Genomic DNA, 17,575 nt, shown 5'->3' on the forward strand with positions numbered 1-17,575 from the left:
GGGAGAGAGAGAGAGAGAAAGAACTGAAGCCATCTGAAGTGAAAGCTGAGCTCAGCTCTCCAGTGACTTTAAAAATGTGTTATTACTGGCCTCCTTGCTTTTATAATTAGATAGGGAGAAAATAGTTGGTGAACATGTGAGTAACGAGGTGTGGAAAACCATTTTGTTGTGCTTCCAGGCAGAATTTAGCAACTTACTCTGCAAAGAGGCCATTACTTGTTCACTTGTTGGAAGCCAAGTTGGTTGTCAAATGACTTTAATCCGAGCTTTTTTTCCACTAAGTTTTACTATGGAGGTTGTCTCTCTCTCAAAAAGGAAAAAAAAGTTTTAAAAAGTGTAATGTGTTTTGTCCTATTTCAAATATATCATCATGTTTCAGGCCAGGCAGGAATGAGAACTTCCAAGGAGGAGGTGCAGGAGGAGAAAAGGACGAGTTAGTCTTCCAGTCATCCCTCCACCCCTGCTCTCACTGTGAAGCACCTAAAGATGAAATTCCCCCTTGTAAAATGAGCAGGGATCAGATTGGGATAGAAGTAAAGGGGTTGCATACATGGGAAAGCACATCTGTACTTTCTAGTTAAACCTGCTGTGAAATCTTGGGATCTTGGATCCTGTTTTCTTCTTTCTTTTTGTCCCTCAAAACAGAAACACAGCATTTAGAAAAACATGACTTGTTTTTTTAACTCACCAGCTCCGCAGTCACTGAGGAGCTGCCATCTCTTTAGGGAGAGGAAGAGATCAAATTCAAGCTGCGAATCTGTTCAGAATCTCCGAGAAGTCGCTCAGCCCCTGCTTTCTGTTCCAGTAACCAGAGGATTCAGGCTATGAGAGAAACAGCAAACATGTGCACTGTCTCTGATAATGGAGTTGCGGGGTATTCTGGCTCTTAGAAACCATAATTTTATTTAACAAATTTAAATACATTTTGTTTAAAACTGAGAACAGGCAGTGCAGCTGTCCATCCTGGCCAGAGCTGGTCTTACTGAACATACGTATCTCTGCTCCCAAGGACCATGGTAGCCCCTGTGCAAGTTGGAAGGGCCCAGGCTCGTGTGACCAGCTTCAAGGAGAGTGGAGCATGTATGCAGGGTTGTGTTCAGGACTCAATCCTCTGCATTTTTCTGAAAGTTATTTCCTTCCAAGGAGGGAAGGTTGTAACCCAGTAGGGACTGGAATTAAGATTAGTGAAACAAAACATGCAGCTAGGAGAGGACATCAGTTGGAAACTATTTAAATGGTATGAAAACTTTGTAGTCCTTTAAAAATGTCTCTTTCCACTCTAGGGTTTGTAAGCTGAAGTGAACTTGGAAAGCTAGTACAATAATAGAATAAATCTGCTTGAGTGCAGAGAGCTACTGTTTTAATACAAGATAACAATACCCGTTCCCATAGAGCAGCCAGCAGCCAGTAGCATCAAATGCTTTCTATCCAAGTAGCGCTTCAGCCAATGCATCTAAAGGAACTTTTTGTAAAGGCTACGTAGCAAGGCTTCTGTGACTGGGAACTAAAGAATGCAACTTTTCCCCAATGGTTTTGATACACAGTGGGAGAAAATAACTTACAAAAAAATATTTTTTTTTTTTTTTTTAAATATTAGGAAGTACACAATGTCATTAGTTCAAGGGGAGACTTCCGCACTGTGAAGCTAACAATCCAATCTATAGCATTTTAATAGTTCTATATGTTAGGGCTAAAAATAACCAAGTCCATTTCCAGGCTTACGTTTTCCCTTAATTCAAAGGTAAAATTGTGCTTCAGACCTTTTTGAAAGAATTGGAACAGTGGGGGTTGATCAAAGGTTTGACAACAACTATGAAGGGGGATGTAGGTTTTGGGATTTTTAAAGGGGCTGGAGGCGGGGAGAAGTGGTATGTTTGTTGTACCTCAATTTCTTCCTCAGCAAGTTTGTCAATCATCTCAAATACAGAGTCAACCAAGGTAGTAGCACCCAAGTTCCTCTTCTGCATTGCTTAGTCCTGTGTCTCACTGAGAAGCAAAATACAATTTCGTCGGAGAACACCCTTTCATCAATGCTATCTCAGGTCCTTTGATGTTACAGAACAGGTAAGAGGTGACTAATGTTCTACATAGTTTTTCAACCTACCTCAAGCCGGGTGCTGAAGAAACAGAGCACTAAGCACAGGATCCCCTTTACAAGGGTGCTGCTCTATCCATCAGAAGTTAACTCTCGAAGTGCTCCAGCATGGCTCCACCAGTAGCTCTGCAGTAGTATGGCATGGCCCTGAAAAAGGGGCTAGGGCTGAAGGATACATTCCAGTAGAATGGTAAATGCACTACCATCAGCTTTTAACATTCGATCCCTAGTTTTAAACAGTCAATTTTATTTTTTAAGAGTGGAAATTCAGCTCTATGTAGGAGCACCCTTCAGAGAATCCCACAGCTAATGCTCATGTGAACCAAATTAGAGCTAAACAGAACCAAGATCTGAGCCTGGATGAAGTATTACAGTGTATGGCCACAACAATCTCATTAAAACTCACTTCCAATTATTTTAGCATGGATGAGTAGAACCACATGCTGTAAACATAACTCCATCCAGGAACAGTGGTCAACTGGTAGTGGTCAACGGCTCAATGTCCAGATGGAGATCGGTGACAAGTGGTGTCCCTCAGGGGTCCGTATTGGGACGAGTACCGTTTAATATCTTCATCAGTGACATAGACAGTGGGATCCAGTGCACCCTCAGCAAGTTTGCAGATGACACCAAGCTCAGTGATGCGGTTGACACACCTGAGGGACAGGACACCATCCAGAGGGACGTGGACAAGCTCAAGAAGTGGGCCTGTGTGAACCTCATGAGGTTCAACAAGGCCAAGTACAAGGTCCTGCACCTGGGTCAGGGCACCCCCCGGTATCAATACAGGCTGGGGGATGAAGGGATTGAGAGCAGCCCTGCTGAGAAGGACTTTGGGGTACTGGTGGATGAAAAGCTGGGTGTGAGCCGGCAATGTGTGCTCACAGCCCAGGTAATCAGCCGTATCCTGGGCTGCATCAAAGGAAGCGCGGCCAGCGGGTCAAGGGAGGTGATTCTGCCCCTCTGCACTGCTCTGGTGAGACCCCAGCTGGAGTACTGCGTCCAGCACTGGGGTCCTCAGCACAGGAAAGACATGGGCCTATTGGAGCAGGTCCAAAGGAGGGCCACAAAAGTGATCAGAGGGATGGAACACCTCTCCTATGAAGAAAGGTTGAGAGGGCTCCAGGGAGACCTTATTGCAGCCTTTCAGTACTTAAAGGGGGCTTATAAGAAAGATGGGGCTTATAAGAACTTTTTAGCAGGGCCTGTTGCAATAGGACAAGGGGTAATGGTTTTAAACTAAAAGAGGGTAGATTTAGACTAGATACAAGGAAGGAATTTTTTATGATGAGGGTGGTGGAACACTGGCACAGGTTGCCCAGGTGGTAGATGTCCCATCCCTGGAAACATTCAAGGTCAGGTTGGACGGGGCTCTGAGCAACCTGATCGAGTTGAAGATGTCCCTGCTCATTGCAGGGGGGGGGGGTGGACTAGATGACCTTTAAAGGTCCCTTCCAACCCAAACTATTCTATGGTTCTATGAACATAGAGGTATATGTCAGAGTGCCCTCCAAACCATGAAACTAATGAAGGGAAAGGAGAGGGAATACAAAGAGAACAGAGATACTTAATGGGTTTGTTCTAACCTGCCTTGCTTTTCACCCTTCCCCGAAACCTTCTTGTCTTGTGCAGCGTAATAAACACTGATTAAAGTAGGTCTAAAATTAAGGGCTAAGGTGCCATCTCGGAAGGCAGCTGTCCCCTCCATGAACAGAGAGCTGCTTAGGCTGTTGCACACATAGCCACAAGGTACATGTGTCTCAGGAAAAACAAGTCACCAGGGGCCAACACACTCCTGCGGGCATTCTCACCCTTGCTTTCAGGTCCTGTAAAACAGCCCCCTCAGTCTAGACTACCGTTCCAGCTGGGCCACGTCTTCAGTGCATCGTGCCCTGCATGCACTTCTCCCAAACTGAGCATCTCGCGAGGCAGCTGGTCTTCTACTGAAGCTGATGTCAGTCCTGTATTTTCTGTGCTTTTTCTCCACCTCCAGAGCGTCTGGTTCTGCTCAGAGTCCAGGAGGAAGGGCAGGGGAATCCGGGTAGTTTATGTATGCAGTGTTGCTTGTTTTCAGTATGCTAAAACTCTTGGAAGTCAGCAGAGGTCCTGGCTGGTTGTATGCTGTGGAGAGGAACCTTGCAGGCTGTGCATGAAGAAATCTGCAACAGAGACACAACCAGCATGTATATTACCCTTCTGCCTCACTGCAGTTAGCTGCCACCCCTTGGAACTATCCCAAAACCCATCTCAGATTGCAGATCTGTGAGTACTGCTGCTAGGCAACTGGGTGTTGGTGAAAAGCAGTTGTGACAGCGCTGAAGAGGTATGGCCTCTCTGCAAAGCCGCTATATATAGCGCAGATAATATGCAGTGCAGACTTTCTTCTGCTGTCCTGCCAATGGGCCGCAAAGGCAGGCCACTGCAGCAGGCAGGGCTCCATCCAGTTAGCCTGAGGGAATGTGCTATAAGAGAGCTCATTACTGTTAAAAATATACCACTGCTGAGCAAATCTACCCCTTTCCTTTGCTGCTTACTTCTCTGTATTCAAGAGGAAAAGAGAACAAGCAGCAACCTTCTCTCCCTTCCAGGCCTGGTTCTACACTCCATTTAAAGGGAGTAGAGCATTTATTTTTTTCCCCATAATAACGAAGTGCAGCAACATAGTCTGGATGCAGATACAAGCGAATAGCCCATCCTTTAATCTAGCAAACCAACTGCAGAGTGCACTCTGGAAATACAGAAGACTAAATGCACCAGGGTGCCCAGGTAATTCAAGGTGAGAAGCCAGGGCATGAACAAATGAGCAGGATGTCAGCCATCAGTGTGCATGTTCTTTCCTCCTTTCCACTGAAGAAGACACTACATGCTCACCTTAGGTAAACAAACACCTCTTGTGGGGTTTAATCCACACACTCCCTTGCTTGTCACTGACTTTGTGTGGGTTTGATGTGGATACAGATTAAACTCTTCCCTGAGTGAAAGCTTCTGCCTGACTTAAAAATGCTTTCACTGATACTGCTTTAGTTTTCCTCAGGTGTTTGCAGGTGGATGAACCCGCATCCTTCACCCTTATGCTTTAGCTATATTAGTACAGTTAAGAAGGCAATCTTCTTGTTTAGGCAAGGGTTTGTTTTTTTAACAATGTAACTTCTGCCTAAACTCTTACTCCCTGGATTTCTCTTCTTCCCCCCAACCTCTCACCAGGTATTTCCCCTTTAGCAGCTTGTCTTAAAGATACAAAAAGAGAGATTAACTAATGGTCTCAAGAAGCTTTGCAGTAAGGGGAGGTCATAGATGTGAAAAATAGAAATTAAAAAGCACATTTAAAAGAGCTCTTAGCTTTTCCCTGTCATTGTCTAGTATTTTCCTTTTTTACTGTTGCTTCTCATTGCTGTTCAAAAACGTGAGCTCTTACCTGGTGTTGGTCTCCATTCAGCCTTGCCACAGTCAGATTTCCACATTGGGATCTGTGAATCCTTTCTTCCCCTCATTCACCAGCACAGGCTTTTCTGTCCTTGTATGCCAGACTAAAATCTGAAGAAGCCAACAGAAGTCATTAGCTGCACTTCTTCACTGCATTAACAAATATTCTTGCACATTAAATCAATAGTGCAATTTAACCATCTACCCTGGAGCCTAATGGCGCATTCACAGCTGAAAGGAGGTTTGCATAAAACTTAATTTAGGCAGGCCTACTGCTACCCAAAATGCACAGTGCACAGAAATTACCCATTTTACAGTGTACTGTCTTGGGACATTAACCTGCTCCTTCCATGTAGTTATCAACCATCTTCCTCGAAAGGCTCATCAACCTTTTCAATGATGTAAGGCAGTTCCTTCATAACCAGAGAATCACATGCGTGTTTCCTCATAGACCAAGTTCCTTACTCTGGTTCTTGGTTATCATGTTACTACACCCTTGGCCAGTGTGGGAGTTACTTGCTAGGCTCAGAGTGGAAATGCAAATTCTTGCCACTTCAGGTCACATTGTGACTCATGCATTAAGAGGGAAGAGGCAGTTAAACTGAGTACCACCAGCTGCTCCAGTCGTCACCGTTGCCTTTGGTTGTGTGAAATATTAAAATTAATTTTTCAGTGCACCTCTGAAAATCCATTTTTGGAGGGAAGACATCAGTCTGCTCCCTAACCTCACTATCACTTATTTTTCACTTCTAAATTCTTTCAAGACCCTAAAAAGACGTGAGAGTGACGCTGATCTGTGAAGTACTTCCTGCTACTCCAGTTCTCTGTTGCAGCCTCTGCCATCTCAGAGCTGCAAGATGCAGGAGCTAGTTACAGAACACTCCCTTCCTCCCACATGCTCTGGGCTGCACACAGCCCCTTCATAACCCAGCAAGCATTAGTCTACCATATCACCCCAAAAGCCCCATACACATCTCCTTTGAAATGCTGGCCCCATGCTGCCATCCACTATTCTTTACCAGGTCCAATAGGTTGTGTCACTTTCAAACCCCTCTCCAACTTGCTTAAAACAGAACTGAAGCTTCTACTAAAAGCTTTCCTCGGTCTTAGCAGCAAAGTTTAATACAGATGAAAATCTGTGGAGGAGAACAGGAAAAAATATAAATTGAAGAGGCGGTATAACATTTTTAGAGGGGGGGTGAGTATTATAGGTAAATAGTTTCTACTAGCTTTGCTCTATACTGCTGGCACAGACAGTTCTGGAAGCTGTTTAAAATACTCTCCCCTCACTAGACTCAATTATACTCATTGCTTTGCTCCTAGAACCTGAATTGCTGGGAGCAGCTTTATCCCTTCAGAGCTACAGTTTCCTGCTTCCCTTCACCTGTTCACATTGATATTTCCTACCTTGTGGGGGTTTCCCTCTTGTTGCTATGACAATACTCTGCACATTTAATCCAAATATCTGCAAACCATTTCATACGCAGTCCCTGCTTTTCTGAAAAATGAGGGCACGTTCTGTTTCTAAAGGATGAACAAAGCACTTTTCAAACCCTTCTGGTTAAACAGGAGCACCCCCACCTTCCCAAGAAGCTGTTTGACCAAATTTGTCTCTGATGTGAGCAGTCACCTCCTGTGCGGGGCTTAAATCTCACCTGCTAATACTAAGGCAGTAGAGACCAACTGCTGTCTGGAGTGGGTCCAAAAAACCATTTCGTTGCTCCCCCACAACCACCTCAGAGCCCGCTCATCAAAGTTAGCCTTTATTATAGTCCTGCTCACCCACTGCAGCAACACTGCTGCGATTACTCTGTTACTTTCCTATGAAAAGGCAAAACCAAATAGGTCTGTACAAGCGGCGCTCAGTGCTATGCAAGCATCAGTTACGGGCTCCTCATCCAACAAACAGAATGTATAAACCTTAATGTAGTCCAGGTGCTAGAAAAATCTTGTAGCCATTTCTCCTTTCCAGCAGGAACAGGTAAGAGTTCTTTCCACTTCTGACACATAAAATCTCAACCCTGCTGATGGCCAAGAGCTGCACTCTGCCAGGAATGGGACTCACACTTAAGCAACTCTAACTACATACTCCATAAACAGAAGACCACAACTATGCATTATTAGCTTTTCTTTAAACTGGATCCCACTTTTGCATTGTTACAGCCAAGTACCAAAAAGACAGTTATATTAACTAAAATGGACCAATTTTTAGAGTTTGCAGCTTGATACAGCAGCTTCTACCATTTTTCATGCTGTGTTCTTTAATGTGCGAGGGACATCACCATTTAATACAGAAACACCTGCTTTTCCTCTCAGCCAATTGCTTGATTTTTTCCACAAGCGGTGTGTTTGTTTTATGCCTCAGGGAAGCTTTGGCTTTTGCAAAAAATACAGCTTGCAAGGCAGTAAACAGTATCTCACTTTCCCTGAACAGTGGTTTCATATAGGTCACCTGAGGGAGTCCCCTTTAAAAATCTCTACTATTGCAAAACACTTCCAATCAGTTACAGCCTTGCCATTCAGAATCACAGAACTCGAAACAGATCTAAGACATTACAAGGGTTCATCTCCATAGCAGACTTCTTCATTGTCTTCTAACAGGAAATTAAAAAGCAAACAGGCAAGTCGACCTACAGTTGGAGGGGGCCACAGGATTTTAAGCACACAGGTCCTCCATGGAGGGTTTCAATAATCGTTATGTGAAATGGAGACTACACGACATGAAGAAAAAGAGACACCAAGCTGAAACAACAGATTTGCTTCCTCCCAGCTTGTGCAAAACCAAATTTCTGCAGGCTCTCTTAAGCATTGTGGGCTCTTCTCCCAAAAGCACATCCATTGGTTCTCCCTATAACTCTTGCTTTTCTCATATGTCGAGAGAATTGTGGCCACTGCTATTAAATGAGCCAGAGCTTAAACAGTAATCTTCAACTGTGCAATTACACCAACTCAAAGATTTGTGCTTTGTGATGATGGGTATTATAGGCGGAACATAGAAGACCACAAGAGAAGAAAAGGTTACAGCAGTCTAATTTGAGCTATTGCAGCTGCAGCACAGATCTGAGGGTCCACCGTGGAGCAGTGCAGGCAGACCGTGCTGCAAACCCCAGACTACTCCGATGTAAATTACAGCTTTCAGCTGTGGTACAGGGGATGGCATTGGCACAGCAGTTCAGGTGACTAATCAGTACAAGACAAGGCCAAAAGAACCCTCCAAGTTCTGCATGTCTGTTGTAAAAATCAACAGCTCGAGCACTGGTGTCTTCACTGGTGTGCGTGTGAAGCTTAACCCACAAAGTGCCGTCACATAGCAGTCAGGATACTGAAAGCTCACCGCAAACCACTGGTCACAAACCCACATGAAAAGAGGAGCCCAATCTCAGGAACAATCTAACCCAAAAGAGGACAGATCTTCTCCATCCGTACCCTGCTGCTCAGCCCCTGCAAGGCAAAGAAAATAAAGAGCTCGTGAAGCTGATTCCCCTGTCTGCTGTGTGTAGCACCACAGGATAAAATCAGGAGGAACCAAAGTACTCCTTTTCAAGCCTTCTTGCCTTAGGCTGACATTTTCCCTCTCTCCTGCCCATTCTGAGCTAGTTTTAGCTGTTTTACACCTGTGACATCGCAAAGTAGCCAGTTCTGGTCTCCTTTTGCTGTGCAATTTCCTGGCTGGTCTCCTCCATATGCAAAAGGACTTATTCCCCTCCCAGAGCCAGTTCCAAGACCCACCGTAGCCACAGTATTGGTGTGGGGTTCAGGTACTGCTGGGAGAGGTCTCTTTGCTCCCCGTTCTCTAGCCTGTGTCTGATAGCAACCTGTTATACCGACTGTGGCATTTAATAGTGCCCACAAGCACCTCTAAGGCTCAGAGACAGCCATTCCCAGCCCAGCGCAAAGCTGCCAGCCGATTCCCTTTCACAGCATCCACCTAAACACTGAGCTGCTAACCCGCAGATTTAATCTCAGATTTTACTCAACCACGAGATAAGGAGAGAGGAGGAATGACTGCTTTTAGCCACCACTTCAATCCCAGTGAATTGCTACCAAGACCACCCGAGTGCACAAAAGTCTGCCTCACCCAAAGAAATGTACCTATGCCTATCTCCCTGGAGAAACAAGCGGCTCCAGGAGCAGCTGGAACAAGAGACGCCTCATTTCCAATGACCTTGTATTTTGTGGTCTGTCCTCTTGTGCCAGCCCACGCTGAGGCTTTTTCAATAGCTGGGGCCGCTCCAAGTCTCCCTCCTTTAAGGGCTCCCTGGTTGAGCACAGTGCAGCTTGTTTCCTCAGGTGTTAATAGAAAATGGGGAGCAGAATATGTCCCAGTTACATCAACCTTATGGGAATACAGAATCTCAGACCACTATCCTGTGTCAATGGATTGAAGAGAGTATGGTTTGCTTTGGGGGTGTGCGTGTGGAAATGCAGAAGCAGCAGAACACAGAAATACATAGCACGCTTGCAAAGCCTTGTTTCCTTACGACTCCAGTATAAACCAACCCTTCCCTCCTGATAAGGAGGGATAATTCTCTCCTTTCTCCTTGGCAATTAATACTGACTTCCTTAATTTTCTCCTTCATTTTGGGCAGTTCCCAAATCAGAGAAAATAAGCAGAATATACGTCTTTGGCCAAAGCTTAAGCTTTTTGCAGGAGTGTGCATTTGTGGGCTGAATTCTGATAAATATTACAAATACCAGCACTGCACACAGGGAAGGCAGCATTTTTGGAGAACAGATGTCTATGCTTATCTTACATACTTCTCTGATCCCTCCTTAATGACTCTATCTGAGCACTTCATAATTTTTAATGTAAATCTCACTGCAAAGCAGGAGTATGGTTATGCTTAACAGAAGCAAACCATGACAACTGCTGGGAGCACACTAGCACAATGAGAAAGAAGTCTGTGCTTTGAGCTTGGGGCAAAAGGACCCCAGACCGCAGCCTACTTCTGTCCTTCTCTGCTGCTTGTCTGGACTTTCCTCCTCGTCAAACGGGTGAGCAAAACAGCAATTGGGAAATGGAGGCTGCTGGCATCAGCTAAAAGCAGAAAGGCAAAGCTCAACCCGAAAAGCTGCACTTAGAGTTTGCCAGGAGCAGACAGCATTCAGTTCACAACAAGGGCGCTTGTAAGATCCCCACAGCCTAGCCAAAGAAAGAAATGCAGTCTGCTTCAAATCCTGGCCAGCAATTCCTTCTTCCTCTCCATCTCTGACCTGCAGCTCTTGTGTGACAGCATCGACACAGCAGCCTGTCTGACAGCACCATTTTTTTCCTCCTGCCTGGAAACAACCTTTTCCTTCCTCTCCTTCTTCCATGTTTTCCTCCACAGCCATTATTTCCTATCCCCAGCCTCTTAACACAGCTTCTTTCAAACAGTTATTTACAGCAGGGACAATATACCAAAGATTGCATAGCTGGCCATGAAGTAAACACCCCTAATCTTCTGTACACCAGCCTAAAAGCAACCTGTGCATCTCCCTTGGCCTGTTGGAAACACATTTATTTCCAGACAATGCTTTTTTGTTAGCTAGTAGGGCACGCAGTGCCCAAGATCAGAGGTCTAATTTTAAGCCAATCTCTTTTCCCACCCTTGGGAGACCATCTGTGTTATTTATCCCAGTGCCGGACAGCCATAACATCACACATGCAGATTTAAAAAATGAGGCACAGCAGGTATCACTTAATAAACAAAATTCCTTCTCCCCCTCAGCTCCTCTTCCTTACCCCCGGACTCCTTGCCGGAGCACTGCTGAACATCGAGATCCTTGTTTTAGCGTGGCTGTGGGTGGTGGAGCAGTGCAGATGGAAAGCAAAGACAAAGGTTATTACTCAAAATTTTTTCCTATCCCAAAAAGCGATGGAGGCTTGGGTCCAACTCTGGGTCTGTCGGCAGTAACAGCTCATTTGTAAAAAAAGAAAAATCCTCCTGGGACAATTAAACAATAAAAACTCCCTAAATCAGACTGGGTGGTGCCCATTACAGACAAAGGCATGAAAGTGCTGCACAGGGGTCTGTGATCTCAGAGGGACCCCGTCTATGCCTGCAGTGCTCAGTGGACCCACTCACAAAGCTTTCAAAAGCACCTGACAGCACCTCCATTGCTGACGTGCTGTGACTGATGCCTGTCACACTAACCAGCATTGTCTCATTGTGTCTCGCATGCTCCCCTGTCATTCCAGACAGATATCCATCTGTTGTCTCTCATCTTAGACTGGGAAGTCTTTAGGGCAAGAACCATCATCGCGTTCTGAATTTCTACGTTATTTATCACATAGGGGTCCTGCTCCATGACCTGGTGGCTCCTAGGCAATGTGTACAGTCAAATAATTAGCAGTCATTTGATAGCAGTAACTCCCCCACAGAGTGAAGCTTTAGGGAAGCCTTCTAGAGCTCAGAGCAACATGCCAGGCATTAAAACATTTCTACATGATCTCTGGCACAGAAAGATCCAGGTTGTTGTGGACAACTACAGCGATGTTGCATAGATGTCAAGAGGGAGAAGGCAACTTCGTAGTAAGGCAGTGATTGTGTGAACAGTCTTTCCCGGCAGCTGGGAAACATCATGGCTTGTACTCCTGGGTTACAGCTCAGATGGGTTCCAGGGGGCCAAATCTCATAGGATGCTGGCTTATCACAGGAGTACCAGTACTCAAAAGCCCCCCTCAGGAATTCATGTAAAGCAACTGACATACATTTCACCTATGGAATTCCCTGATCCAGGGGATTAGCAAGGCCACAGGTAAGCCCACCTTGAAAGTAATAAGGATATTTTCTAGAGGTAATATAAGAAAGAGGAACAGTTACAGGGGAGAGAAGACTCCATATTTCAAGGCCTATGGCAACTGCTAGCAGCCTGCAACCAAAAAAGATAACTGCCCTCCACACATTTTAATACATAATTGCCCATTCCCGGCTCCCTTGCAATGGGGATGTGCTCTCTTCAAACGCATAGGACAAGTGACTGAACGGACTTTCTCCTACCTCTGGATCCTTACAACCCATGTATGAGGAAGAGACCATACCTTAGTGCAATTGGCAGCTTTCGGCTCAAGGTCATTCAAGGTCACTAGTTCCCGGAGCAGGCTGCTCTCTTGGTAGCCTCCCTTCACTCCTCGCAGTTTGAAGTAAGCCTGAGATCGCTGGAGAATCAGTCTGAGGTTCACAGCAAACCCCGCCATGTCTATAGCAAAGGGGCGATGGGGGTCGAACACAGTTTTCCAGCCATAGACCTTCCCTGCAGCGTTCACTTTGGGTGACTCATAGCGCAAGCCACCGACGAAGGCTACTGGCCACACTGACACCTTTCTGGTGCTGCGCATCTGGAGGTAAGGAAAGAGAAGAGTACGGTGGGTGCACACAGAAGGATCGGCTGCACGCGACTTCCAACACACAAACCAGCACGCCAGCAGAACGACTTCACCTTGTTCACTGTCCTGCAAGAAACAAATGCCCCTGAGCTTCAGCACAAACCCTAGAGCTAAGAGCCTGGGTTAGGTTCGCAGGCAACCTCTGTGGCTTGGACCAAGCCACAGAGCTCATTACTCACCTGTACAAGGATGCACATTCTGAAGCTGGAGAAGCAAAGTGCTTTGGAAGGTGGCAGCTAATAATAGCAATAGTAACGGATAGCCACGGAACCAAGCATGAGTTCAGCACTGAAAACAAAGCTGCCAATAATACACATAACTGAGATTTAAGAGTGGTTTTTTGTCCAAAGGTCTTTAGAGCTGCTGGGCATCAGTCCTCCACATGGACAGCTGGGGAAATCAGGACACAGAGGAGGAAAGCACCTTGTCCAAGGCCACCTGGAAATGCAGGAATGGCATATCGAGGGAGAAAGGTGCTTTCTCTGAAAGCTAAGGAGTTTGAGCTGCAATCTCAGCCTATGAGCCTCAGTAAGGCTAAAAGCATCTTTAGAATGAGGCACTGCAGCTGTAGCCCACAACCTCAGGGACAGCTGAGATGCGCAGCCTCTCCAGAAACTCCCAGCATGGAGGACAGTGCTCTGTAGCTGCTCCTGCTACCCAGTGGAGCAATGCTGGATGCCTCTACTCCCTGCCGAGTCAACAGAAATAGATAGGAGCCATCATGGGATGCTTCAGATCCCTGCTCTTGCCAATGCAGATGCTTTGAATGCTAGTCTGCCCACTCACCCCCCAGTGCCCTGTCCTGCTATGCTGGCAGGCTCAGCCTCGTGTTCTGCTCTCAGCCTAGTCTCTTAGATCAGGGATCTCCCAGAGCTAATCTCATCACTGCTAATTACTGCAAACGCGACCAGAAGAGCTCTGGCACTTGCCCTTCTGCATTATACACATGCTAATGGCAGCCCCTGTCCACAGGGAACAATAGTGCGTGTCTTCTGCATTTCACAGCACATTTCATTGGCTCCATGTGACCTTAACTGCAGCTACATATCAGAGAGGAGAAGCCTCTACGAGCAAAGCACAGGGGTGAACGAAGGAACCCTTTCTACTTTATTAATGTGCAGTGTCTGTCTCAAGATGCTGCCAGAGCAAGCCTCAAAGGGGACTGTGGAAGAAAGACATTCAGTCTGAATTTGCTTTCAGCTTCAAAAGCATGTACACTCCTGTGGCTATCCAAGCTCAAGTGAAAGCCATCAGGGAAGGGGAAGGGTGCATATATGGAGTGAATAAATAGGAGATCCCTGATATGAAAACTGGCAACTGGTGGGGAAGGAGGCAATCCTCCTTTCTTGTCCCTTGCTGCAAGAGCTCGGCCTCAGGAGAGCAAGGGAACAAGTAATTTCTGAGCTGGAAGCCAGGTGAGGTACAGTGTACCTGGCACTGTAAGACCACTGCATACCTGCAGACAGGGAAAGGCACAGGAGTTCACTTAGAGCCCCAGTAGGAGTGGAACAAACAGCAAAGGTGGGAAAGCACATGGGAATTTTCCCTGGCTCAAGCCTGATAAGACTGTCAGGACATGCTGAAATTCAGCCTGCCATCACAGCTCCTGGAGCCCCAAACTTCCAGGCTGAGATCTCAGCCCCATTGCCTACTTCCAACAGCCTGGGAGACCATCCATCCCCTGATGCTGCATGAGGGAGAGCTCCAGAGGGGAGTGCTGCACATGTCTCCCAGCAGAGAGACAGCCCTCTCCAAGGCAGCGTGCAAAGGGCACCACTTTTCTGGGAGTAGAAGCAAGCACTGACAAACGCATGCTCCTCGCATGTGCAGCAACCCAGAGGCAACCGCACAGAGCATCTCTGAACAAGATGTCCTGCGAGTGCTATGACTGTGCTGACACCATTCAGGCGTAACTCTGAAAGGGCACTGCTACCTCAGCTGGGGATCTGTGCAGAGCAGGTGCCAGGCTCTTGACAGCTATAGTATTTAACCAGCGGACACTCTGGGATGAGAGCAAACAAATGCAAACAGCAAGCAAGGAGGAGAAACCCCAGGGACTCCTCAAACAAGAACAAACATGAATTAACAGACAGCCAAGTGCAATACATAGGAGTGGCGGAGAAGAAAGGTGGATAACATCAGATCAGGAATCAGCTGGAAATCTCCTCCAGGGTGGGGCATGGAAGGAGGATGGCTAAGGTTTCTTTAGCTAGGCACGTGCTTCTGCACAGGCACGTTGGACAGCAAGTGATGTTCCAACCCTAACAAGGCTCCCCACAGGGTAAGGCAGCTCCTCATTAGCTTCCTTTACAGTAAAAACTATGTACCTCCTGGTCACATGCCACAGTATAAACTGGGGTTCCTGTTACTTCACACAGGATGCCTTTGACTCTAGGAAAACACACACTTTGCGGCGCAGTAACCAAGCCCCAGAGAAAACTTCAGGACAGCTGCAGTGGGACCGTTCTACAGACAAGACTGGTCCAGAGCTCAGGAGAGGATGTACACAGCATCTCCTCAGCTCAGTACACAGCATCTTTTACACCCCACATGCCTATCTGCTGTGTTCAGTCAGTTGGGAGCCCCCCAGCAGCGTCTTACCTCCTCAAAGAGCTCCAGGCTGTAGGTGTTATCATCATCGGCAAAGTAAATAATCCCAGGCTGGCTGTTATTTTTGTTAAAGGTCTCTCTCAGCCATCTCAGGGCAAGGTTCCTCTGCATGGTCCCCCGGGGGATGCGGGGATCCCTCATGTCTCCCCGCAGCTTGTAGTTGCGGGGTGTCTCCACATTGAGGTGAGTGTAGTTAAGCCCCGTGTCCCGCAGCAGCCGGGTGATGAGAGGCGTGCGCCGCTGTGAGTCCTCCACCAGGATCCAGTGCAGGTTTGGCACGTGCAGGAGAGTATTGGCCAGGCGCGTCAGCTCTGCCTTCTGTACGGGCCGGCTGTAGGTGGGTGTAATGACGTGGATGGTGGGAAGGGTGTCTGACCACGGGGGTGGGCGGGTATAAACGTATTCTGTCCTCACCACCTCCACAATGTCCCGGTCCGACAAGCAGTATTCCTTGGAGTCCAAGCCTGCAGCAAGATCACGCCGGGAATCACCACCATCATCTGAGCAAGGGTATGAGAGAGAAGAAAAAGCCACATGGACTCAGTCCTCCAGTACCCCCTGACTGAGCCAGCAGGCTGCTTGCTAATAGCAGGTCACCCTCATGGTTTCAGAGGAAAGGAAACAAGCTCGGATGGAGGGTTTAATAAATAAGTACACAAATAAATAAAGCAATCGGGGACAAACACACATGAGAAAAGAATTTCCTGCTGTTAGAAAACTAGCTCCAAACAAGGCCTGAGAGCCCTGGACAATGCTGCAGTTGAGTGCTCAGAATAAGCAACTTCAAAAAGCACCCAGAAGAGACAAGCTTGTACAGCAATTAGATCTAGATAAAGAAAATAGCAACATGGATTGACAGTCTGTCATTCTTGAAGAGCTCCAGTGCTCTGGGCACCACGCTCAGCGGGACAGGATTCACGGCTCTGCACTCAGGCACTGGAGCACCGGGACTGGGAGGCAGGGAACTAACTGGTGGAAGATACCAAGTCAGTGAAGATCCCCCAACAGCATCATCTGGCCACGATACTGCAGTACCCCACTGCTCTCCTGACAGGCTTGGGATGGGGCACAGAGACGCAGGGAAAGACACACTTCCAATCCAGAAATGGAGAGTAGAAATTAAAGCCTGTAATTGTAGGCTTTTTCCTGCAGAGACTTTCACCTGCCTCTGACTAACCTCTCCTCAAAAAGACCCTACCAATCTCTGAACATAACAGCCCATTCAGTAGTGCTGATGTGAACAATGAACAGCATATATATATAGGATACACTGATCCACACATATAAAATCCTTGCAAAGAGAGACTTGTTCATGATCAGCCCAAGGGAAAAAAAAAGTTCATGCACCTGTCACTTTTCCAGGGTGTGACTTTCACACTGCTGTACCACTGTAGACCAGCAGGAATACCATGGTCTACAGTTAGGAACTGGGAGAGATGAAGGGGCACCTCCATTCAGATATAAGCCAGCTGCTCTCTAGTGGGCACATACTACTTTGAGCGACAGATTTTGCAAAACCAGCTACTACCAGGAACTTCAGATGAGAAAGAACAGGAACAGACAGACATTAGATCTGACCCAGCAGGGTACTACCTATGTTTTTTTCATAGCATGCTACTCTTCCAGCACCATAGACTTTGATACCAGCCCCGAACCAAATGAAGGCCTCGTACTCCATGGCATTGACGGAGGGAGGGTGTATATCTGGTGGGGGGCACAGGGACAAGGTGTACTGCACATGTTGGTATCAGGCCCTATATAAGGCAAAGCACATCAGCATCACATAGCAGAGCTCTCTGAAAGCAGAGAACACTGGAATCAATTAAAAAATAAACCTGCAAAATGCATTGGACACAGACACAAATGTAATTAGCCAGGATGGTGGTGCTTGAGACAGTTTGCAAACCCCTGCAGGTCAAACCCTCAGCTGTAAATCCTGGCATGTGTAAGCGCTGCCATTCTGCACTCGCTAGCATAGAGATGCACATCCCTTTTTCAGCACCTGCTACCAAAGGATCTCAGAAACACATTAAAAGAACAAAATTATTTCTCCCAAAAGCTTTCAGGTTGGTCTCTAT

At 46.7% G+C, this 17,575-nt stretch overlaps 1 protein-coding gene across 7 annotated transcripts in view; it reads right to left on the reverse strand.

The window, feature by feature from the left end:
- Positions 1-877: 877 nt before the first annotated feature.
- B3GAT1 (beta-1,3-glucuronyltransferase 1) overlaps positions 878-17,575 on the reverse strand; it is a 60,350-nt gene continuing 43,652 nt past the window's right edge. For 6 of the 7 annotated variants that reach the window (XM_052786423.1, XM_052786422.1, XM_052786426.1 and 3 more), the window contains 4 exons: positions 15,489-15,997; positions 12,543-12,839; positions 5,511-5,629; positions 878-4,254 (listed from right to left, as the gene is read on the reverse strand). In XM_052786423.1, the coding sequence (XP_052642383.1) occupies positions 5,543-5,629; positions 12,543-12,839; positions 15,489-15,997 (893 nt within the window). In that variant the 3' untranslated portion in view covers positions 878-4,254; positions 5,511-5,542. The remainder of the gene's footprint in view (positions 4,255-5,510; positions 5,630-12,542; positions 12,840-15,488; positions 15,998-17,575) is intronic. The other variant, XM_052786424.1, reaches the window with a different exon arrangement.

The sequence above is a fragment of the Harpia harpyja genome, chromosome 4 (genome assembly GCF_026419915.1).
Source record: "Harpia harpyja isolate bHarHar1 chromosome 4, bHarHar1 primary haplotype, whole genome shotgun sequence".
Classification (NCBI taxonomy): domain Eukaryota; kingdom Metazoa; phylum Chordata; class Aves; order Accipitriformes; family Accipitridae; genus Harpia; species Harpia harpyja.